This window comes from Tachysurus fulvidraco, chromosome 21, assembly GCF_022655615.1.
Source record: "Tachysurus fulvidraco isolate hzauxx_2018 chromosome 21, HZAU_PFXX_2.0, whole genome shotgun sequence".
Taxonomy (NCBI): Eukaryota; Metazoa; Chordata; class Actinopteri; order Siluriformes; family Bagridae; genus Tachysurus; species Tachysurus fulvidraco.
The window spans coordinates 12,792,421-12,817,858 of NC_062538.1; the positions used below are offsets into that span (position 1 = coordinate 12,792,421).

Here is a 25,438-nt window from a genome sequence, read left to right on the forward strand (position 1 = left end):
TTTAAAAAAATGCAAATGGTATGCAACCTACTGGGAAACTTAACTCTTTAATAAAAGAAAAACCAATATTCAACATTATGACATAACCCAAACAAGTGCAAAACACAGGTGAACAGCTTAAAATGATTAATTAGGGGAAAAAAAAGTGTTTAGGTGAATCAGTGATTCAGAACAGGACTAGTGAGAAGTTACATACTAGGTGGCACAAACTGTGCAGGGGTTACAAAGTGTGCAGTGGGGGTAGGGGTAGTGATGTAGTTCACATGAGTGTGGGTAGAGGGACAATATGGGTTGTGGTGAAAGCGTGGATTCGGAATGGTCCCAGAAGTCCAGGGTGCAAGGTAGTGGTAGGTGGTGGAAAGCACAGGCATATATGGCTCATAGGATGGATGCAGGGATGGCTGGCACTGCTCTTGAACCAGTGGTAAATATGTAGTGCCTGGTGCTACCACAGTGGGGGACTCCACAGTCATAGTGGCACCTGAAAATAGAGGTGGAACTATATGAAGAAAGATACTGCACAATGAATTAAATTTTCATACGTCAAATTACTTTATTTGTTGAGAAGTGGTATTAAGAGATTCTTCAAATGATTTGGATTAAAAAGACTATTAAACTCTTATGAACAGTCTTTCTACAGGTAGAGCAGAATGTGTGAGGAGTTCTTAGCTTATGTGCCAGCTGAGTGTATGGAAGTTTTTAGAGGTCGTACTAGCAATGAGGTGCTGACCATTGCTGGGTGTCTCACCCTGAGGGGGTGGGCATGAACGGGCAGAATCTGGGTATGGGTGGGGCACTGTGTGGTCAGGGTTTGCAGAGGCTCCTGGACCTGGGTAAGGGTGAAACTGAGGCTCCCCAGGTGGCTGTGGGTACACCTGATGAAATTGCACCATGGAGTGCCAATAGGTCTGCTGATAAGCCTGTGTGGGAACAGAAATGTTTAACTGCATATCAGCATTTTACAAAGAATTTGTTGATGCATCATGGATAGCTGGTCATGCCAGAAAATGTTTAACAAGCCTTATGCCAATGCTACCTGCACACCCAAGTTGAAAAAGTACTGGAGCACCTTGCAATCTGTTTAAAAAACAAAAACACAATAATGCGTAATTTCACATTAATATACAGATGTTGCTGGGGAAAAAAATTATTGTTTGCAGCTTCACTGTTCTGACCTCTAGGTAGGTCATTGCCATTGGGGTCATAAGAGTAAGGTGGGGGTGGGGCCACAGTGACAGGTTCTCCCATTTCATTCACAAACCAGGGACATGCTGGAGGAAACAGCATTGATATTAATGGAAACAGCAAGCAAAGGGGTTTCATTTTTAAAAAGTTACCATTATGTGCTATAATCATTGTAGAAGCAAGGCTATAAATAATAGAAGAAATAAAAGCATATTTACATTTACATTTACGGCATTTAGCAGACACCCTTATCCAGAGTGACTTACAACTGAGCAACTGAGGGTTAAGGGCCTTGCTCAGGGGCCCAGCAGTGGCAGCTTGGTGGACCAGGGGTTCGAACCCATGACCTTCCGATCAGTAACCCAACACCTTAGCCACTGAGCTACCACATCCCTAATAAAGCATATAAACTAATACATGGGTATATGAACAAAAACCAGGCACACAAATTTGAATAATTAAGAGATTTTAAAACAAATGTAAAAAATTTCACACTAAAAGGTAAGCATCTAATATGGTATCTAAGGTAGGGTAAGCATCGACTATTGTTTATAAACTTAGGGGAAACAAATCTAAAACTTGTTACCCTATCAAAAGCATTCTTAAAAGATGTCACTGAGTAAGACTTATTCTGAGCAATACACACCAAAAAAAAAACCCTCTGGTTTATTTTAAGGAGTAGAGACCTTCATATATTAATCATTAATCACATACATTAAATCATAGACTTAAAAGGAAAGCAAGTAAATCTGCCACAAACTCAAAAGCTAGAACACAGCCACTCATTTAGTGTTCAATCTAAAGCCACAGCTTCAAAAGCGGATTCAAATGTAGTCTTAGCACCTGGGAGGGAGATATTTGAACGCTATTAAGTACTCAAAATGAAAACATACTGGTCAATTGAAATACTACTTTATAACGGCTCACTTGTGTTGAATCAGAATGAACGATGTGGTGGACAAACCTGGCCTGCCCAGCATGTGTAAAGGTGGTGGTTGTCCTGGGGTGATGTTCGAAGCCTGCAGGTGATTTGGAGAGCTCTGAGAGCTCACAGTTGAGGACGGAGAGGAGTTGGAGGTAAAAATAGCAGCTGGGGCAGAGTTGATGGGCTGAGAGGAAGAAATGACTGCCGATTTCACCACTACCTATATAATCACCAATTGATAAATGGACATTGCACCAAAATACCAATAACAAGACAATGCAACAAGACAAAAGCAAAAGGTAAGCAAATGGCAGACAAAAAATCCAAATAAACAGCTTTTGAATGGTCCAGTACAGTCAGTATTAAAATGTAAAACACAGCGCACACACCTGTTGAGAGTAGCTATAGGTCGCAACGCCCTCTTGTGGTGATCCAGCACGTGATCCACCCTCTTGAATGGTCTGTATTTACACATTTCAATACTTAAATTTTTAATATATGTATCTTGTGCACACATGTATGCGTGCGTGTGTGTATATGCACACACAAATTTGAAGGAGAAAAAAAAAAAAACACAGCCATGGCCAAAAGTTTTGAGAATGAGAAAAAAAATTCACAAAAGTCTTCAGTGATTTAAAATTTTTTTATCCTGCCTTGATGCCCGATGACGTAGAAAATGAATGGAATGAATATTTGCAGTGTTGACCATTATTTTTGGCACGTGTTCAATAAACTTCTGGGTGACATCCTGAATGGTGGCTGCCTATTCTTGCATAATCAATGCTTGAAGTTAGTCAGAATTTGTGGGTTTTTGTTTGTCCACCTTCTTCCCGAGGCATGACCACAAGTTCTCAATGGGATTAAGGTCTGGGGAGTTTCCTGGCCATGGACCCAAGATTTTGGTGTTTTGTTCCCCGAGCCACCAAGTTATCACTTTTGCCTTATATCAAGTGCTCAATCATGCTGGGAAAAAAGCATTGTTCATCACTAAACTGTTCTTGGACAGTTGGGAGAAGTGACTGCTCTTGTACCGTTCTTTATTCATGGCTGTGTTCTTGGGCAAAATTAAGAGTGATTCCACTTCCTTGGCTAAGAAGTAACCCCACACATGTATGGTATCAGGATGCTTTACTGTTGGCATGACACAGGACTGACAGAAGCCTTCACCTTTTTTTTTTTCTCCAGACATGTTTTTTCTGGATGACCCAAACAATCAGAAAGGGTATTCATTAGAGAAAATAAACCCTGTAACTTTTGAAGAATGTCCTGGTGTCAAGAAGGGCAACAAAGAATCCACTTCTCTTCAGGAAAAACATCAGGGACTGACTGCTATTCTGAAAAAGTTTTAACCTCAGTGTGTGCAGATGCACATACACCTACTTTCTGCCATTCCTGTGCACTGGTGGTGCCCCAGTTCCACAGCTCAATCCACTTTAGGAGGCGGTCCTGGTGATGGCTGAACTTTACCTGAAGCCTTGTTCACAACAATTGAACCTCGCTCCTTGAAGTCTTCTTGATGATGCGATAAGCGATTGTTTTAGGTGCAATCTTTTTAGCAGCAATATCCTTGCCCGTAAATCCCTTTTTGTACAAAGCAACGATGACTGCACATTTTCTTGCAGGTAACCATCGTTAACAGTAAAAGAACAATGATTTCAAGCATCAACCTCCTTTTAAAGCATCAAATCTGTTGTTCTAGTTTAATCAGCATGACCGTGACAAAGAGGACAAAGCTGGAGATTACACTCTCCTGTGTCAAGAGAAATCACTAATGTGATGTCAGCTGATCCTTTTGTGGCAGGGCTGCAATGGAATATTTTTTTTTGTTTGATTAAATTTATTTTCACTGCAAAGAGGAACTTCAGAGAACCCTTCATAAAATTGTCATCATAAAACCTGAGGCAACAGACTTTGTGAAATGTAATGTGTATCTCACAACTTTTGGCCATGGCTATGTATAAATAAAAACTAAGTCCTTAAAGTTGTCAGACAATACCAGGTTGGCACTAGACTCAGCAGTGTAAACAGTTGGACGCTGAAATCCTGCATCTGCAAGAAAAGAGGTAGGCACAACAATCAAATGAACATGGCATATAAAAGCTATTAGAATTAGCGATCTGTTAAACATGTCACAGATTTTGTACAGTATATACACCAACCAGCAGCAGCAAAGATATACTCCTCCGAGTATTCTCCTGTGAAAAAGGACAATGTGTAAATGTTTACATATTTAAAGTGTAATCATCTAGATATACAAAATGTGTGAAACATAAAAGCAGGCCACCATGCCCTGCAGTGGTGCTTCTGTCATCAGGATCCTCCTCAGATGAGGTTATGGGCGGTTTGCCTGGTGGAACAGGGCTTGGGCCTCTTGGCACCCAGTAAGTAGAAGGGCCAGGAACCATGGTGCCATTCACAGCTTGTCCCTGCAACAAGCAGATATTTAAAAAGATTCAGAATTAAAAGTAATGCAAATTCTTCTGAAATCTATTGTTATTCAGGCTAGAGTGACACCAACAGCAATAGGAGTGAAAGAATTCTCATCAGCCTCCTCCATCTCATAGAATGTGATGCTCTCCTCCAAGTCCTGGGCTTCCTCTCCTGACTCAGGCACAAAGCTAAACTGACACTCCTTGTTTACAGATTGCATCTGACGCCTGCTTCTGCTGAATATGACACACAAACAGTCATAGGATGCCTTACAACAGTAAAATATTTTACCATAACGATGTATGTATTTTTAATATTAATGATGATTAGCCATGAATCCTATATCTTTAGTTCACAGATTCCCAGCCCCAGTCCTGGAGTACCCCTGTCCTAAGGCATGCACCTCAAGCTTTTAATCACTTCATTTACTAGAGTTATTTGTAATACATTTGATTTTACATTTAGTTAGATCTATTTAATATACTATGTAGTCAAACATTTGTGGATAATTGACAATTATACGCACATTCAGAAGCATGTTGTTCATTGTCTTTTTTAAATTCACTTTCCGTACATTTGACATTTTCCATTCATCAGAACTAAGGGTCCTTTAGCAAGCCCAAACCTGTCTCAGCATGATCAAATCAACAAAAGACATGGTTTTACCAAGAATTATATGGAAGAGCAAATGTCCTGCACAAATCCTTGCTCTCAATCCCACTAAACACCTCTGGGATGAATTGGAACACCAATCGCACCCCAGGCCTCACTGAACATCACTAAAGCTCTTAAAGCAAATCCCCACAGCTGCACTTCAAAATTTAGTGGAAAGCCTTCCCAGAAGACTGGAAGTTATGACAGCAAAGAGGACAGAACTCCTGTAAATATAAAATGGGATGTTCAAAAAGCATGTGTGATGTCGGGTGTCCACAACATTTTTACCATAGGAGTTTTTTCAAATAAACCCCATTTACCTTCACAGAGAGGGAGGGAACTGAATCAGTGCAAATTTCAGGTGGTAAAAGGAGCTTGGCACCCAATGCAAGATCAGGGGAAGGGTCATCCAGAGTGGCTAAAAGTGGCTGTGTGCAAACATAAGTGGGCAAAAATGTGGAGGAAGATAGAGTAGCTATTGTTTTCATGGATAAGGACGAATAAAGAACAGTGCAGGTAGTGCGCGTTTTTACAATTAGTTAACTTGTAGAATAAATAAAGCTTGTATAATTTCTCATGTAGGGTATGACCTCGTTTGATTGTTTTTGATGGTAATAACCATCTTTTGTTGCAAAAAAAAAAAAAATGCAAATTCAGCATGCTGGTGGAGAAACTAGTGTTAAGATCAGTTTCAGTTTCTGTGTATTACAATTCACAGCCTAGCAAATCACTAGCCTGTGAATCCTGGGACAACAAATTGAGGTAAGATTTTTCGTTAGGCAAAATTTTCATGGAACTTTGACAAATTGCTCACCACACATTCCTCAGGTGAATGAGTAAAACTGCAGAAAGATAAAATAGAGAAGTGACATGCAAATTTGTGAATGTGTGCATTAAACCTTGTTTTTTTGTATGGGGAATTCACAGAGAAAAATTTCTTGATTTGTGGTCTAGTGAATGAGATGGCACAAATCAGGAGCCACAAAGATGAGACAGATGAAAATGTGGTATGCCATTACAAGTAGAACATTCACAAAATACTGAATGTAAAGTAATGAATGTAAGGTGTATGTAGAAAATACAAAAGGAGGCAGAAAATTAAAGATGACAAGAGGTTTTCAATGTCAATTATATGAGAGGCTTGTCATTTAGCTTACCTGCCAATTTTATTCAGGGGGTGAAAAACAGCTACTTTTTGCATGGTTTTGAGCAATAAACTACAATTGGAGTATACTTTGGAGTACATTTTCCCTTACCGTGACTTGAATGAATAATTGTCAAAACTCTGGTAACAGCGTTTACTAGGGCTGGCATAGTAGGCCACCTCAGGTCCAATAAAATGGTGTCTATTCAGGAAACGTGCCGAGCTTCTGAGCAGAACAGATAAAAAGCATAGAGAGGGTAGGAAACAAAACAAAAGGCATTAGCATACAGAAATGGAATGACAGATTCAGCTTTTAGTGAGGTAGTGTTAAAGCACCTTAAAGTTAACCAAGTTTTCTATCAATGGACCAGACCCCCAGCACCCATTTTAGTTTAGGTTAAACTACAGTTAGATTTTATTTTAAATCATCTAAAATATTTGCAGAGAATTTTAAATACAAGAAAACAATACCCCTGTTACCAGTTAATTTTCATAAAAGCATTACCTGGATGGACTGTATCCACGTGGTGGTCTTGGGGAGTGTGGTCGATAGTGCTCATAGGCCACACTTGCTTGGGGCGGAGCAGGGCTGTGTACTCCAGGACTGCGCAAAGGCCCCAGGTTCCCTGGACAAGGCTGTAGACGTGGGGGAAGGCCAGCCTGAGGGCGGCCATATGACATGGTCATCAACATTTCTTTACCCCGAGACTTCTTGAGAAATCTGCGTCTCACACACGAATCTGGGTCTGGGCCAGACAGACATATAATAATAAAAAAAACATTAGTGGAAGCATCATTATATAATATACTAATTTTACTACTGAAGTCAAGTTATCTTCTAGGAAAAACCTCCTTTAACAGTCTGTTTTAGGTGGTTTTAAAATAAATAAATAAATTAATTGATTAAAAACGTCACCTAGTTCTCCTGGAAATTGTTCAGCATTGCTATAAGAATTGCTCTTTCTACTTGGTGTAATGTTCCATGCTGGGACAGGATTCACTGGTTTCAGATTAGTCAAGGACACCAAGTGTCTAAGACAAAGATAACACGAATTTACATATTTTATTTTACATAGACCCAATAAACACATTATGCAGAACTCACTTTTCCCCCAGCTCTTCAATAAACACTGTCACAGCACTGGAATGAGTCCCTACTTCTTGGATGAAAGCATTGTAGTACTTGCCTTTTGGATCCAAACGTACCTGAACAACAAAACAAAGAAAGCAAATTATATGGCACAAAGTTTTTGAAGACCTGACCATCACACTGACCATTGGGGAAGTCATGGCCTAATGGTTAGAGTGTTTATCTCCTAACCCTAAGGTTGTGGGTTCGAGTCTCGGGCCGGCAATACCACGACTGAGGTTCCATTGAGAGAGGCACCGAACCCCCCCAACTGTTCCACGGGCGCCGCAGCATAAATGGCTACCCACTGCTCTGGGTGCTTGTTCACTGCTGTGTGAGCACTTTGGAGGGGTTAAATGCAGAGAACAAATTTCGAGTATGGGTCACCATACTTAGCTGTACGTCAGGTCACTTTCACCCATATACCATTGCAGGTCTTATTTAACTCTTCCTTTGGGGTTAATCTCCATTCTTCCGGGGAAGCTTTTTACAAGACTTCAGTAGGGGGATTTTCCCCAATCAGAGTCACACTAGCATTTAAGAGTTCTAAGACGGAAGATGTCAAGCAAGAAGGCATGACACTCAGTTGGCATTTCAATTGTCCAGTGGTGTTTCAGGTCAGGGCACTGTATGTATCTCTGCAACAGCATACAAATAGATTCTAGATAATTGTGTGCTTCCAGGTTTGTAACAACAGTTTGGGGAAGGTCTACATAAGGGTGTAATGGCCAAGTGTCCACATGCTGTATACCTTTAAAACACCCTGAAAAATCAGCAAAAACTAAAATTCTAATAATAATACAGTCAGTCAGTCATACCTGACACTTGTCCCCTAAGAAATACTGTCGACCAGCAAACACCATATAATCAGTCTTCTGGAGTTCTGCAACACCAAATTACAATCATACATTTAATAATAAAGGCAACATTTTAAAATCATACACATACATCCACACAATGACAGGAGAGAGAGAGACTGAGCTTTCAGTTTCTTATCTGCAGTAGCCGGATACAAATGTAGTCAATAGGCTGCAACTCCCATCACAAGGAAAGAAAAATGCCCTATTGCATAAAAGCAACTTTAATTTGAGATAACACTGTACACACACACACACACACACCCCAATAAATTAGAATGTCGTGAAAAAGTTTCTCATTAATTCAACTCAAATAGTGAAACACTGGTATTATATAAATTCAGTACACACAGACTGAAGTAGTTTAAGTCTTTGGTTCTTTTAATTGTGATGATTTTGGCTCACATTTAACAAAAACCCAACAATTCTCACTCAAAATTAGAATACTTTCATAAGACCAATAAAATAAGTGAATTGTTGACCGTCTGAAAATATGTTTATTTACTGTATATGTACTCAATACTTGGTTGGGGCTCCTTTTGCTTTAATTACTGCCTCAATTTGGCATGGCATGGGAGTGATCAGTCTGTGGCACTGCGGAGGTGGAATTTCTTTAACAGGGTTTCTTTAACAGTGGCCTTCAGCTCATCTACATTTTTTGGTCTCTTGTTTCTTATTTTCCTCTTGACAATAAGGTCTGGGGAGTTTGCTGGTCAGTCAAGCACACCAACACCATGGTCATTTAACCAACTTTTGGTGCTTTTGGCAGTGTGGGCTGGTGCCAAATCCTTCTGGAACTGGTGCAGTGACTTTGGTTTTCAAAAAATACATTGGACCAAACACCCACAGATGACATTGCACCCTAAATCATCACAGACTGTGGAAACTTAACACTGGACTTTAAGCAACTTGGGCTATGAGCTTCTCCATCCTTCCTACAGACTCTAGGACCTTGGTTTCCAAATGAAATACAAAACCTGCTCCCATATGAAAAAGAGGACCTTGGGCAACAGTTCAGTTCTTCTTCTCCTTAGCCCAGCTAAGATGCCTCTGACGTCTGTGGTTTAGGAGTGGCTTAACAAGAGGAATACGACAACTGTAGCCAAATTCCTTGACACATCTGTGTGGGGTGGCTCTTGATGCCTTGAACCCAGTATCAGTCCATTCCTTGTGAAGTTAACCCAAATTCTTGAATTGATTTTGCTTGACAAGCCTCTCAAATCTGCGGTTCTCTCGGTTGGTTGTGCATCTTTTTCTTCCACACTTTTTCCTTCTACTCTACTTTCTGTTAACATGCTTGGATACAGCACTCAAAACAGCCAGCTTCTTTGGCCGTGAATGTTTGTTGCTTACCCTCCTTGTGAAGGGTGTCAATGATTGTTTTCTGGACAACTCTCAGATCAACAGTCTTCCCCAAGATTGTGTAGCCTACCCTAGTAAACCAAATTAAGAGACCATTTTGTTGGCTCTGGAAACCTTTGCAGGTGTTTTGAGTTGATTAGATGATTGGAAGGTCGCCACATTCAAATTTTTTGAGATTGGTGGGTTTTTGTTAAAATGTGAGCCAAAACCAGTACCAAAGACTTAAACTATTATTAAAAGAGAACACATTCTTTTCAACCATAGAAACTGCATACGTTATTTTAAACAGATGACAAGTGAGAAACATGCAAGGCCACAGTTTCAATTATCTGTGTACTAGATAAATAAATAAAACAAATAATGCACACCAGACTACGAGACAGGTAAAACAAATAACATCGATTATCTTGTTACAATAGCAAAATTAGGCATATGCAAATTGTGATGGCAAGACAACTGAGTCAAATTATTTCAAAAACAACAGGTCTTGTATGTTGCTCTTGGTATGCAGTGGTTAATACATACCAAAAGTGGTCCTAGGTGAACAAACTTGTTATAGGGTCATATAGCAACCATGGCTAGTCAAGTGAAGGCTAATGAGTCTTCCACAGAATAGCTATTGTAACACACATTGCATCACAGCTTCCTGAGTATGGGGCTGCACTGCTGCAAACCAGAGTGTCGTCCATTGTGACCCTGTCCAGGGGTACCCTGGGTCCCCATTCTGTGCCTACAGCTGGCACCTTAGCATCATAACTGGACTATGGAGCAATGGAAGAAGGTGGCCTGATTTGTTGAATCAGGCTTTTGCTCATATGTGGATAACCAGGTGCATGCAGATTGTTTAAATTGGGGAAGAGATGGCACCTGGATGCATCATGGGGAAAAAAGAAAGCTAGTAGAGTCAATGTAATGCTCTGCAAAATGAAACCTTGGGTCCCAACATTTATGTGGAAGTTACTTTTACATGTACCACCTACCTAAACAGTTTGCATGAAGTACACCATTGAATTTGTTGCCATGAAGTGAAGTACATCACTTCATGGCAACAAAATTCCCTAAAGGTAGTAGCCATATTCAGCAGGATAATGCACCCTGTCACACAATCCTCCTGCCATTTTTGAATATTTTTGCAAAGAGTTCAAGGTGTTGATATGGCCTCCAAATTCTTCAGATGTCAAATTAAATCAAGCATTGGGTCATTTGTCCAGCACATCACACGCCTCACAATTTATAGGAAAAAGACCAATATTATGGATGATCTCACACATATGTAAGCACATTTATACACACGAGAGGGAGGGTGCGAGAGAGTAATAATTATAATTTACACATACCTTTACAACAAACCAGGAATACAGATCCACAAATTAAATGTGATTGTCTACTAAACAGGAACACACTCACCTTTGCGGCTGTCATGCCACACATCAAACTCCACATTGCGGTACAACTCTGTCTCTAAGGCCTTCAGTACCTTGTATGGAAGAGCAAGCCTTACAGAGCCATCTGTAGGCTAAAGTCCAAAAAAGTTACCAGTTAAATAACTAATGAACATGGTTTTGTTTGAGTGGAAAAAACTTCATATTAAAAATCACCTTTTGGTCTTCAGTTCCAACTTTCGCTTTTTCCTCAGACCTGTTGTGACCACCTAGCTCCCATTCCTCTCTATGAAAATTTCACACACACACACACACACACTTCATAAAGTTTGCAGAAGAAAAAAAAATCTATAATTTTGCAATGGCTTGTGTGGAAAACTATTAAATATGCAAAACTACAAGCACTGGACCCTTCTCTAAAAATGTAATTACTATTTATAATATCTGTATTTATATTTGAGACACAGTTTTGCAGTAAATAAAACTCAAGCTCCACATAAAATAAGTGTTTGATTTTGCCTTAATTCCTGTGCTCACAAAACACTGTGGGGAACCAGGTTGTTAATAATAAATAATAATAATAATAATAATAATAATAATAATAAAAAGGGATCCAGGTAAGGTATTTAGAAAGCTGCCCCCCCCCCCCCCCCCATTACTGTTATGGTATATTCACACTGTCCCCCATGTGAACCAAAACAAAACACAGAGAGACCTGGGAGCACTGTCCTCAAGGGGATCATAACCAGCATCCTCACTGCACCCAGAGAGGCTGTTTCGGTAGCGCCTCCCTCCTCCCCCTCTGAACACATCCAGTGCAATATGGAGATCTTCCTCTTCAATGCCCAGAACATGTGTGTACAACATCTCATATAGAAGGGCTTTAAACATGAGGAACAGAGTTAAAAGATCCAACCAATGCTAAACAATTTCTTTTCATGAAAGTACCCATGCCTAGGGAGATAGACTGTGCAGACAGACAAATAAAAACTACTTCCTAATTCCTAAGGGATAAATTATTATTATTATTAAGAATAAATATTTTCTTATTGTGGGTAAATCTGTAACGCATATACAATTTAAAAACACCTTTAATAATTCTATCCAAGAGACCAACAATGGTTGCAGACTTCAGTTTGAAAGCTTATGCAAAACTTACACTGGCATATTGCGGCATTCACTGGGTACGTCCTTGGGTACACAATATCATAATGGCCATTATTTGAGCAACAGAGCAAAATCTGTAAGGCATAAAGTACTGTTTAAAACTACATCATACAAAAACCAGTACAACAATATTGCAAAGGCCAAAAGTGTATGAACTCTGTATGAAAGAACAGTGGTAAGTGTTCAGGTTATAACATTGCATTATAACATCAGATGACTGATATACACTGGGTTTTTGTCAAATGTTTTCTTTAAAATAAATAAATACTTCATATTTTTGGTGATGTAATATCCAATTTTTATTTATAATTAAACAGCAAAAGTCTTTACAACAAAAAACCAAAACCATCTTTATACTGTAGCACCACTTTCTGGTAACAGAAGCTATAACTCAAATGTTTATGCCAATGAAGAAAACCAATTTTATGCACCAATCACTCCCTGACATGTCACAGCTCACCTTAGAAAAATAATCCTCCTCTCCAATCTCAGTTGGTGACTTCCCAGGGTATCTGTAAATAATGAAGTGCCGCCTGCACCAAACACCATATTTACATCACAATCTAAGCCCAAAATTACATCTAGCCACATGATTAAACATGGCCATTCACAACAGTTTCATCTATGCCCTGATCACAGTAAAAGCATGCAATTATAATTAACACAGGAAATTTCATTTACAAAAGTATTCCTTATTGTAATATATGGTGAGCAAACATTGGGGACTTTGTTACATATCAGCGTTAACAACATAAATAGAAACAATTCAACTATAAAGTAAAGTAAGCATCCCACCTGTATAGCAGAGACAAAGCCTTAATCTCCACTTGCCCCACAGTCTCCTAAAAATACATTTAAATGACATTTAACAGAAATCATTTTTGACCTTACTAGAACCTGGATGGTGCTTTATAAAAGCTGGTAATGTGGAAGGCTACAATTATGAAGTTACAAGCGAGAGGTTTATCCTGTGAGAATCTCGCTTCAGTATTTTAGTGTCATTTATATACATCCTACTGGAACCCAACATAGCCGAGTCACTGCCATGCTCTGGTCCAGTAATTAACCTGCTGAGTGCAAACAGGTGTCTTGGAGGAAGAAACTCTGGATCAAGTCTGGACCTTCAGGACTGCAACTGATAACGTAAGTCTTCTTTAACGTGGAATGAGTCATTGCAGTGTTCAAATAACCTGTACTGCTTTATCAACATGTTCTGTTAGTTTTCTTTATTGCTCAATCTAAAACTACAGGGATCGTATGACCAGAACATGGCTCATTAAAATACACAAAACAGCACATTGATTTAAAAGCACTTACCTTCGGGTCGTCCAAACGCTCCAAATACTTCTCAAAAGACCCTTCAACAAACTGCGACAAACAAACAACCAAAAAGTAACGACTTTATAAAAACAAGTCCATTTGTTCATAACAGGCCGCGGAAAACCTGGACCAAGAAACTTTAAATAAACTCACAGGCTCGAAGGTGCATTTATTAGCCCTCATGAAGTTGACGCAGTCTTTTCTTACTTTATGATGGTAATTCTGAGAGAAATAAAGCTATCAACGTAAACAAAAAAGTCAGTCACATAATATACAGGCCACAAAATCAACAACTTTGCAATTACGAGGGGTTTTTTTTTATTTTTTTTAGACGGAACAAACTAAGGCAATTTTCCAATGTTATCCTAGAATGTACACACACAAACAAACAAACAAACAAAAAACACAGTACCTGCTCAGAAACAGCTCGGAATAAACACGACGCGTCCCGAGCCATCATTTTCCGGTACAAACCGAGACTGGCTAGGTACTCGTCCATGTTCACGAAATACTTCTTCAACGCTTTCTGCATCGTAAAGAAAATTATATTCTAGAGAGAAAGCAAGGTACGCAAACCCTCATAACTTTTCATGTAGACAGAAAACAGGTCGCAAGAATTTTTTGGGGGGGTTCCGTGGGATAACAGGTGCAGCCAATGACCACTAATTATAGGTCTGGTCTCCACAGGTCGGTGTCAGCTGATCGCCTGCTGCAGTGTGCATATGACTTATTTAAATTAACTACCACAAAAGCGCCTTTTTTGTCTTGTGGATACAACACACTTCCACAAAGCATTTGCTCCACCGAAATCCTCTCCAAAGGATTAAAGGCCAGTTTAATGAATTTTCACTAAGGGGTAAGTGTGCATCAGATACAGACCATTCTTTATAAACCTCTATTATTATTATTATTATTATTATTATTATTATTATTATTATTATTATTATTATTATTATTATATAAATAACTACTTAGTCAAAAAAAAAAATAGATGAATTAGCTAAACAGTGAATTATTCAATCAAACATTCATGTTCAGCTACACAATCACCATTATAATCTATTTCACACATACTTTTTCCAATCAAAAGCTTAGGTAATAAAAACTTATCTGCTGATTGTTGCTCTTAAGTTTTAAATTGTTGCTCTTGAGTTATTCCCCGCAAAGGCTCTAAGGGCCAGTCAGTGTCCCTGGTTCTGTGTGTTTCCTGTGTGGTCGAGATTATTTGTCTAATCGATTATTTAAGATTTTCGTTTGTTTCTTTACTTTGTATTTAAGTCTTTCTCTGGAAACAAAACATGCATTAAAGAACCAATCCATGTGAAATCGAAGGAGGTGACTGACTAGCTATCTCAGCTTTGTTTCATTCTGTCTGGAAATAACATTAGTTTAAGAGAATTCATGTCTTTAACACCGGTGTGGCCATAATTGTGTTGTGGGTGTCAACAGTTGCATATTTCAACTACATATATTCCAAATGACGGCTTGCTGAAATTCTTGTTTGACCAAATATTGCTTTAAAACAACTTTGTCTGCAAAATTAATGTACTTTTCAAAGTAGATCAAATTGTTTATGTAAATTGCACCTTTTTATTTTATTTTAGCATACTAGGTGGCAGTTATTTAGCCCGTCATTAAGATACCTAGATTAGATACTAACAAACTAACAAGTTACAGACCCAAACCTTCCGTTTATGTCCAAAATATTAGAAAAGTTTGTGTCTGTTCAACTGTGCTCCTTCTTACAGGAGAACAATATCTTTGAAGAGTTTCAGTCAGGTCACATCATAGCACAGAAACTGCACTTGATAAAGTTACAAATGACAATTTCTGAGTTTCGGACCACGACTGCATGTCACTATAGATTGTAACATTCTCCTAGATCGCTTACAAAATTGTACAGGCATTCATGGACAGGCTTTAAGTTGGTTTAGATCCTACCTGTCTAATCGATACCATTTTGTAGATTTAAATGGAGAATCAATCTCGCTTGTAACAGTTTGAAGTGGGATTCCTCAAGGTTTTTAAAGCTTTTCTTAATATACATGCTTCCCTTGGGAAACATCATTAGAAGGCATGGGATTAGTTTCCATTGTTATGCTGACATTACCCAGTTATATACCTTATCAAAACCAGATGAACTATCTGAATTGTCTAGGTTAACCAAGTGCATTAAAGATGTAAAAGATTGGATGATCTGTAATTTTCTATTGCTAAATTCTGATAAGACAAATATTACTTATCAGCCCAAAAACCTGTACACAGAAGCTCTCACACTTCAACTTCCATTTATTGTAGAGGGATGACCTGTAAATACTAACTTAACAGTGAAAGACATGGGTGTTATATTAGACAGCAACTTTCTTTTGAAAATCATATTACCCATATGACAATAACAGCCTTCTTCCACCTTAGAAATATTACCAAGCTAAGAAACATCCTATCTACAGTATATCTGATGCTGAGAAGTTAGTTCATGCATTCGTGACTCCAGACTGGATTATTGTAATGCATTACTATGTGGTTGTCCTACAGTGCATCCTTAGTTTGCCAGAGTTCTTACCAGGACAAGAAAATATAATTATATAACCCCAAATTTATCATCTCTACACAGCATCCTGTTAAGTTTAGACTTGATTACAAACTGCTGCTACTTGTATACAAGGCTCTAAATGGTTTAGCTCCTTTTTTTCTACCTTTTTTCTAACAGGCTACAATCCTTCACTCTGTCTGAGGTCACAAAACTCGGGATTTCTGGTAGTTCCTAAAATATTAAAATCTACTAATGGCGGTAGAGCATTTTCGTATATAGCTCCCAAACTTTGCAATAGCCTTCCTCATAGTGTTTGGGGCTCAGACACACTTTCCCTGTTTGAATATACATTAAAGAAATATCTCTTTAGCTAAGCATACACATGATACTTTCCATAATCTTGTGCTGTACATCTGATCAAATGCACATTATTATCTAGTGCCTGCTAATATTATGAACAGCAGCTACACTAATTCCTCTCTCCTGAGAATAAACCCATTTGGTTAGGGTTAGGGTCGCCCCAGTTGTGTTTTGTGTCATGAAGATTTCGGACCTGAGGATCCTGAGGCATCCGGTTGGATTCCCACTTCATGAAATAGTTAGACATTCTTAGAGGAGATGCCAATTACCTGTGGTCTTTGAGGACATCATCTTTATAAATATACAGTCCGACAATTGTGTATTGATTATCACACCCCCAGTGTCACCCAAATGTGGATGGGTTCCCTTTGGAGTCTGATTCCTCTCAGGGTTTCTTCCTCTTCCATCCAAGTTTTTCCTTGCCACAGTCACCTCAGTCACCTCAGGCTTGCTCATTGGGGATAAATACAAACACATTTAAATATGTCTAATATTAATCTTGAATTTTTAAAAAAAAAAAAATTGTATTATGTTCGTTCTGTAAAGCTGCTTTGAGATAATGTCCATTGTTAAAAGTGCTGATACAAATAAAATTGAATTTAATTATTTGTAATTCTTATGTACTGTATCCTGGATTATCTGTCTATGTATGGCTGGATTATCTGTCTATGTAGCTCACAATAAGGATAGGCCTGGCTCTTCTTTCGCAAGGAACTTAAACATCTATCCATTCTCAACACTGCTGGGTTGCAGGGAAGCTAGGGCCTATACCAGGCGGCCCTGGGAACAGAGCAGGGTACACCCTGAACAGGATGCCAGTCTATTGCAGGGCACAATAACACACGTTCGCGATACCAATCAGTCTACAATGCATCTCTTTTTTGCACCTTGTAACAAAACCACACAGCAGAGGCAGGAATCACACGCATGTGATAAACACAAACATTTCAAACAATTGAATGTTACATCACATAGAAATTCATACAATTGCCACTGAAAAGTGTTCCTACTGTTTTTCTTGCCTAACTTGAGTTCTGTCCTTTGAGATGTGTATAGAGCGGTAATTGCATATTAGTGAAAGGGACTTCATTTCAAGTTTAAACACTTTTTAAAATTTTGGTGTTACCACTATTTTACATTGTGACGCATATATATAAATCTTGTGTCCTTGACACAACACTGCTAAATCCATGTCTAACATAACATGGATGGGAGCTTTCCATTTCCCCTCTTACAAAATAGTGGTGTGATATTTCACAATATTTTATCAGCACATCACATTACTGTAGATGCACATTTGCAAAGAACTTGAGAACAATTTATAGTAGATGTTGTGACAACCCTGCTGAAGCACAGATACTGTAGCTAAAACTGTCACTTGTACAATGTGTAAATATGGACCAAAACCAGCTGTTTTCTGGAAGTTTAAGATTTTTCCCGTCACATTAGAAATTGTCTTACTCCTAGTAATATCTGGCCATCTCTATTGAAAATGTTTGCACCAGTGTCAATCATTATATAATCATTAAAAAAAAATCTCCACTTTATTAGGCAAGAATATCTGGGCAGACATTCCAATAACATCCAAACAATGCAAGTTGTTAAGCTGAATTAAATGTGATGTCTGAGACAGAAACAGACCTGCATCCATTTCTACAGTATGTTTAAACTCATACCATGCTGCTACTCACTAAGGATTCAGTAGCCAATATTTCATTGTTACATTGGCTTCTTCAACCTTTTTCCATCTTTGAGTCTTTATTCACCATTGTCGTGCACTGCTGGCTACTACTGTATATCTATACAATAATCATCTGACTCCTCACCAGAGGATGACAAAATTTGTTTTTCCAAACTTGTGTGTTAGATCTGCTCTGATGTTTTTTGACTGGACACAGCAGCACATTTCCTATTAGCACAATCCTGGCCAATTTAGTGACCTGCTCTTGCAGCTTAGCAACATTCTCTTCCCTATCTTGAATCTGGCAAGCATAAAACTGTCTATACTGTACCCTTTACACTTTTATCTAAAACTTACACATTTATCTAAAACCATTTAAAAACAGCTATTTACTCCATCTGTCTGTTCTGAAATTGACCACTTCCTATCCACAAATTTCTTTCAATATATCTAGCATATGTTTTGCTTAGCACTCTCAAGCTGCCACTGTTGGGCCCCAGAGCAATGCACTTAACCCTCTCTGTTCTAGAGGTGTTGTATCACGCCTAACCCTCCACACTGAGCCCAACTTCCTAAGCTGGGATGTACACAAAGAATCATTTTACTTGTGCTGTAATGTATACATGACAAACAATTAAAGGCTACAGCTTTATGTTGCAAAACAACCTTCAGAAGCTGGTCATGAATGAAAGGGTTAGTTTGGTGGTTAAGGTGCTAGACTACTGATCAGAAGGTTGGGAGTTGAATCCCAGGTCCATCAAGCTGGATGGAGATATCAGCCTCAATTGCTCAGGTGTATAAAAATATAAGTCACTCTGGATAAGAGAATCTGAAAAATGATAGAATTGTAAATCAAAATGTGGAAAAAGTGTATTGTCTGTGGCAATGTTTATTTCCTGTCTTGGCATTAGTTCTCACATTTTCTGATGTTTGTCTTGAGGTTTTGCTGCAGTATTTATAGATAATCCTCTTTCCTCCTGGTGTCATATTTTCAGAAATATAACAGTTTCCAGGAGTTTATTCCAGCAGCAGTTTCCAGCAGTATATAGCAGTATATTCCAGTAAAACTCCCCCACAACATTATTCTGCCTCATGCTTCATAGAAGAACAGTTGGGATGGAGTCAGTAAATGTTTTTACTTTTTTTTTATTTCTCCTATCTTTTTAGATAACTGGTATCACTCAGACAAGTTTAATAATTAGTTTGCCAGGTGATCTTAATTAAATGGGGAAACCTACTTAAAGAGGTTGTTCCACGTTATTAAGCAGGTCACAGTTCTTATGCAATATGGGGCATAAAATGGTGCAATGTCTTGCAGTGTACAATAAAATGCAATGGAAACTTTTTTTTACAAATAAGAAAGTGAGCGCATCGAACTGTGAAATGATTTGTGTGTAATTTGGGGCACAGACAAATTCAGTCAGATGCTTATTAAGGAAAGTTTCTGTTAGGCAAATTAAAAGTATGAAAAATGCAGCTATAAAAAAAGCCACTGTTGCAGCAAACAGATATTCAAAGCTCATGGTGTTTCTGGAGTTTAAAGAACCCTTCAATGTAAGATCCTCCAGAGGCCTGATTTGGATAAAGACTGTATAAAGACTTATTTCCAAGCAGTTTTATTCACTGATGAATGTCTTGCTACACTGTTTGGTCCAGATGGAGTTGGATGGTTGGTGAATTGCAACGTCAAGAACAAGGTGGTGGAGTGATTTTCGGAAAGAATATTGGGAAGTGGTACAGTAGGTCTTTTAGGGCAGTGGTCCCCAACACCGGGCCGCGGACCGATACCGGTCCGTGGACCAAATGGTACCGGGCCGCCCAAGGAACATTAAATTACTTCTTTTTTTTTAAAAAAAAAAAAAAAAAACGTTTTATTTACTGTGGTGTATTTCTCTCGGGTTTGTGCGACTTTCCATGGACGAGAGGTTAACCGGGAGCTGAGAGACGTCACCTAAAGCCGCACCAATACCGCGCATGCGCAAAATATCATGACATCGGGCCGGGTTTAGGTGACGTCTGGAGCTGAGCGGCTGCAAGCGGCAGTGGCGTTGTAGCTTTGGTGGAGAGAAGGTGTGTATCGCTCTTCTCTCTGTTCACCGGTACTTTCTCATGTTGAACAGTGCTTGGTGTACGTGTATATTGTGTTTGCTCAAATTTAACCCACAAATTAGCAAAAAATTAGTACGAAACAGACGTCGTTAGAAAGTTAGAAACTCTGCCGGTGTTCTGGATTAAAGTCATGGCGTAATACCCTGAGATTCCCACCACAGCACTTAAATCCCTATTGCCATTTCCGACATGCTATCTGTGTGAAGCGGGGTTTTCTGCAGTGACAGCAACCAAAACAAAACAACGGAATAAACTGGACATAAGCAACACACTTCGGGTGTCATTGTCTCCTATTACCCCAGATGGAACCGTCTCCTTGCAAGGAAACAAGTTCAGGGTTCTCATTGATTTAGCGTTGTAGTGAGTTAAAAAGGCATGTTTAAATACTATTAAATTAATAATTATTAATTTTTAATTTTGTGACTAACTGACTAACTCTTTCTTGCCTTGGTATAAAAAGAAAATTGTACCTTCTGGAATACAATTATTTTATGCAGGATAATGTACTATCTGATGCTGGAAAAAAACAACATTGACTCATGGATATACTCAAATAATATGCCAAAGAAAGTGATGCCAAAGAAAGCCTCGTATATTAATGTTACTTGATCTATATGTAAGATTTAAATGTTATTTATTTAAATGTATTTTTTAGAAAATGGCAACTTATTATGGCATATTGAATGTGTTCAAATTGCATTGTGGTAATAATTTAGAATTGTTCTTTTCAAAGCATTAAAAAAGTTCAGCAGTAGTTTTGCTTGTACCATCGTCCACATTATAATATTATTGTTGAGGATTAAAAAAAAATTAATCATATTAACTGTTTAGGAAAAACAAACCAAAGCTGCATGTGCATAATAATTTGAAACATGGTGTATACACAGTATTTGACAGTAAGCTCTGTGGCCCTGACTTCTAGGCAAGGCTAAGCAGTGATGAGGCAGGACCTAATAAACTTTGTTCTCATAGTTGTCAGAGGGCTGTTGAACCCACCTTGCACCCATATTCTTCTGTTCTCCACAACTAGGGTGCTGAAGTGACACTGTCCTTTCAGCCCCCTGGTGGTAGTTATATGAGGAGGATGTTCAGGCTGTGTATGGGTGTCAGTGGGGGATCAAAGGCATATTTCTTCTTAGCAACATGATGGCACCCAAGTGGTCTTATTAATAGTTTCAAAATGTGAGGTGAAGGTTGCTGTAGAGGTAGTGAGGGGTACTGTCACTGAAGCCTTGAGAGGAACCAGGCTCAGAAGGGAACCCATCCTCATTTGGGTGACACTGGACAGTTAATAATGTAAATGTTAATAATGTCATTTTTACAGTTTATGATAGTGCAACGGAGAGCTCGTAAGGATCTAATGGGTCAGCGCAAACTCTGAGTTCACAATGGAACGAACACTAATACCTTCCTGTCAAAGACCATACAGCTGACTGACGCAACATTGGTTCAAAGAAGGTATGACAGTCTCCGTCTTGCCCCATCCACTACTATCCAATGAGTAACTGTTTGATCATGTCTATAAATCCCTGGCAGGGTGACCACAGGGCAACGAGACTCCAACCAGGGGAAGAATGTCAGGCTTGATGAAGTAGCTCCATAAGAAGTGACGATCAGACTAGGAACTCAGAACTCCATGTCTCCTTATAGCTGTCCCAACCCTTTCTTGCCTCTTTTCCACCGGAAAGAACCGGGTGCTGGTTCAGAGCTAGCACTGGTGCTGGTTCAAAGTTGGTTCCACTGGCGAACCTTCTAAGAACCGGTTTGCCTTTCCACCGGCTAGAGAGCCATCACAGGGCCGAGTCTGATGTCACTGTATACGTGTCACGTGTCCCAGCAACTTTAGCGCAGCGGCGGCAAACGCAAACACATCAACAATGGCGGATGTTGCTTTACTGTTAATGCTCATAGCTTTGTGAACCTACATTAACATCCAAACGCGGTGAATAAAATGTGTACGTGCAGCTCCAAAGTAATCTGTATAAACAGAGGTTGTAATCGAGAAAGTACATAACGTTATTTTATCATTAATACAAAAAAGTTAGCCTTAGCATGTAGCTACCTACTATCATGTGTGCTAATAAGTGATTATATTGGACTTAAGAACCACTTTTCCTGGTTCAGAGCCGGTGCTTTGGCTGTCGAAACAGGAAGAACTGGTTCTAAATTAGGCTCTGGCTCCGAACTAGCACTCAAACTGCCTCGGTGGAAAAGGGGCATCTATGTGCACCTGGTCTGACTGGTGCTGAACCACAAATCATCCCTGCAAATCATATTTTGGTAGGCATGATTTGGAGGTGTGATTCATGACATTGCAGCCCAATAACAAAAATATTCAGTACAAAAAGCAGCAATAGTGTAGGTGTAATGTGGAGTAAATAGTTTGTAAAGAGCCTGTTGGTGCTTTTAAACACCAAATTGCATATAATCAAGGTCAGCTGTTTGAGAGCGATTACCTACAGAAAGAAAGTGTTCCTATGCCTGGCAGTCTTGGTGTACAATCGTCTATAGTGCCTGTCAAATGGCAGAAGTTGGAAAAAGTTGTGTCCAGGTTCTGAGGGGTCTGTAGTGATTTTTTTTCCCATTTCCTGGATCTTATAGATCTTATACAAGTCATGTATCTGCTGTTTTAACTGTTTGCTGCAGTCTTTACCTGGCTGCTCCACACCAGATGGTGATGAGGTGCACAGGATGGTTTCATTGACTGCAGTTTAGAACTGCACCAACAGTTTCAACTGGCACAGAAAGTGTATCCTCTGCTGGAGGATGGAGTTTATGTTGGACTCCCATTTCACATCCTTTTCGCAAATTGTAAGTACAACTTGAGTGTTGGGTGAATTGTTATGGTGTTATGAGGTTGTGTTATGTTTAGAGGTGTGATGGGGCAATCACTGGGGGTGGGTGGGTGAGAGCTGTGAAGATCTTCTGCAGATTTGAAAAGAATAAGATGTTGAAGTCTTTGTTTGCCTCTGTGGGTAAGGGTGGTCTTCTGTAATTTGTTATGTCTTGCAACTCTCTCCACAATGATGCAGATTAGAGTAGCTCCTTTTAGCCATTCTGAACTCCTTTGTCAGTATGTTCTTGGCCATCTTATACAGGGCTCTTACTTCACTTCTGTAGGCATTCTCCTTGGCCTAGCGAGGTTTTTTCAATCTGAATGTGAACCAAGACAGTATGTACGGAAGGTTTTTGGTTGGCACACATACATCTTCACAAAAACTTATGTAAGATGTCACCGTGTCAGTCAGTTCATCCTGATTGCTAGTTGTAGTTTCAAAAGCCCTCTATTAAGTGCAGTCAAAGCAGCATTTTAGTTACCGGTACTTCTTTGCATAATTTTTCCCATCTCTTTACTGTTTTGACCATAGGCTTAATAGATTTAATAGGTTTCTGCCTGTAGTTTGGAATAAGATGAGTAAAACTGCCTGGGGTACTGAGCCTTATTATGTTGGCTGTTTTCCTACAAAAATTTATCAAGAGTAACTCCTCCTGGGGCTTTTGAGCCACATGCACCAAATTCTGAGATGTTGTAGACCCTGGTCTGAAGTTTGTTTCTATTAATTTTCTAAGCGATCCGAGTACCAGTACTTCCGGTACCGGGTCTCAAATTGGCGTTTTTCCCCCATAGACTCCCATTATAAACTTTGGAGGTTTTATGCAAAATTATCCCCAATTATGCGAAATCAAAAAACTTTTGACAACATTGACATGTGACATATCAAAACACTCAGAACAATGAGGGGAACTTCCTCACGGGTATTCTGATGACGTCATGGGACGTCACGTGATGTCACATGAAAATCAATAATTAGCACAACATGGATATGTGACATATCAAAACACTCAGCCCAATGTGGGGAACTTCCTCAAGAGTATTCAGATGACGTCACATGCTCGTCTCCACTTGCCTCCAAATGTTTTGGCACCCTAGCTTTCTGTCCACTTGCCTCCAAATGTAACACTGATCCTTATGCCCACTCGCCTCCAAAAAACACCGAACTTTGCGAATACTTGCTTTGTCAAAGCCAACATCAAAGGGGGTTTTTACACCTGATCACTTCATGCGTTTTCTGTGATCCGATAGCTATCCGATCATAAAAAGACTAGGTGTAAATGCCCTCTGAAACGGTTTCGAGACGGATATAAATCCGATCGCTCAAGCCACTTCAGGAGGTGGTCTGGGACACATTTCAGATGAAACTGGACAGGTGTAAATGAATGTGGTTGTTCAAGCCACATATGTCAGCGCTATACTCCTCCCAAACGGAAGCGAGTCGTGCATCGCGCCAGAAACAAACATGTTTTCCCACCAGTGCTGGCTCCGATCTTTCACCCAGGTGTCTCGTTGGGTCTTAAAATGCACTGCTGTCGCCAGCGAAAATGCAGCAAACAGTAAATACTGTTTTTCGTAGCAACTTCACACACCAAAGCGTGTTCAATTTCAATTACCCCGGAAATGAGTAAAATATATTTGCATATTGGGCGGGAGTAGAAAGATCAGATTGATATCCGATTTGCCAAGACACATTTATGTGGCCTAATGTAAATGGAACAGTTTTAACAAATCAGATAGCTATCGGATCAGAGAAAACACATGAAGTGACCAGGTGTAAAAAGGCCCAAAGTTTGTCATAACAAACTTTACAAATCTAGTTCAAATTCAAATTTATTTATAGCACTTTTAAAAATTAACATTGTCTCAAAGCAGCTTTACAGAACATAAACATAAAACAAAAGGTTAATATAAAGATTAATATAATACAAATTATATAAGATTATATGTCCCCAAAGGCAGGCTCTTACATAATTTCAGCCAGCTTCTCGATGATTTTCACAGATCACAGAAGGTATCCTTTGTTTTGTTTTTGTTTGTTTGTTTTTTCTTGAGGATATCAAATGATGTAGCTCTCATCTATAGCTAACTTGTGAAAGAGCTTTGAATCAATAATCATTAGATTACAGGAAATCGGAGTATTATAGGTTGTGTGACAGATTGCAGTGCCCCTTTTATTGAGACCGGTCTCTTATTTGAAGCTCACATATATAATATCACAAGGTAAGCTCCTTTCATCTTAGAAATATTGCTAAGATAAGAAATATGATGTCATTACATGATGCAGAAACACTAGTTCATGTGTTTGTTACCTTTAGGTTGGATTATTGTAATGCTTTACTGTCTGGATGTTGGAGTAGGAGCATA

At 39.1% G+C, this 25,438-nt stretch overlaps 1 protein-coding gene and 1 long non-coding RNA gene across 12 annotated transcripts in view; one reads left to right on the top strand and one right to left on the bottom strand.

Annotated features, from left to right (window-relative positions):
- Positions 1-28: 28 nt before the first annotated feature.
- On the bottom strand, positions 29-14,224 carry alg13 (ALG13 UDP-N-acetylglucosaminyltransferase subunit). Of its 11 annotated transcripts, none has more exons than XM_027139972.2 (24): positions 13,968-14,224; positions 13,709-13,777; positions 13,553-13,603; positions 13,031-13,077; positions 12,696-12,768; positions 12,228-12,309; positions 11,784-11,949; positions 11,285-11,354; positions 11,094-11,202; positions 8,286-8,350; positions 7,444-7,544; positions 7,255-7,370; positions 6,844-7,084; positions 6,451-6,564; positions 4,629-4,776; positions 4,395-4,536; positions 4,270-4,305; positions 4,107-4,159; positions 2,500-2,571; positions 2,150-2,330; positions 1,176-1,271; positions 1,037-1,077; positions 713-920; positions 29-481 (listed from the first exon to the last, which is right to left on the bottom strand). In XM_027139972.2, the coding sequence occupies exons 1-24, from the start codon at positions 14,085-14,087 to the stop codon at positions 189-191; spliced, it is 2,694 nt and encodes an 897-aa protein (XP_026995773.1). In that variant the 5' UTR covers positions 14,088-14,224; the 3' UTR covers positions 29-188. The 11 variants fall into 11 exon arrangements, with proteins under 11 accessions (XP_026995773.1, XP_026995772.1, XP_026995771.1 ...); XM_027139971.2 differs by having other exon boundaries at positions 4,629-4,773; positions 6,451-6,561; positions 13,709-13,792; XM_027139970.2 differs by having other exon boundaries at positions 4,629-4,773; positions 13,709-13,792.
- Positions 13,084-25,438, top strand: part of LOC113638632 — a 30,313-nt gene continuing 17,958 nt past the window's right edge. Inside the window, exons 1-2 of the long non-coding RNA XR_003439638.2 lie at positions 13,084-13,378; positions 14,243-14,411. This is a non-coding gene — a long non-coding RNA (uncharacterized LOC113638632). The remainder of the gene's footprint in view (positions 13,379-14,242; positions 14,412-25,438) is intronic.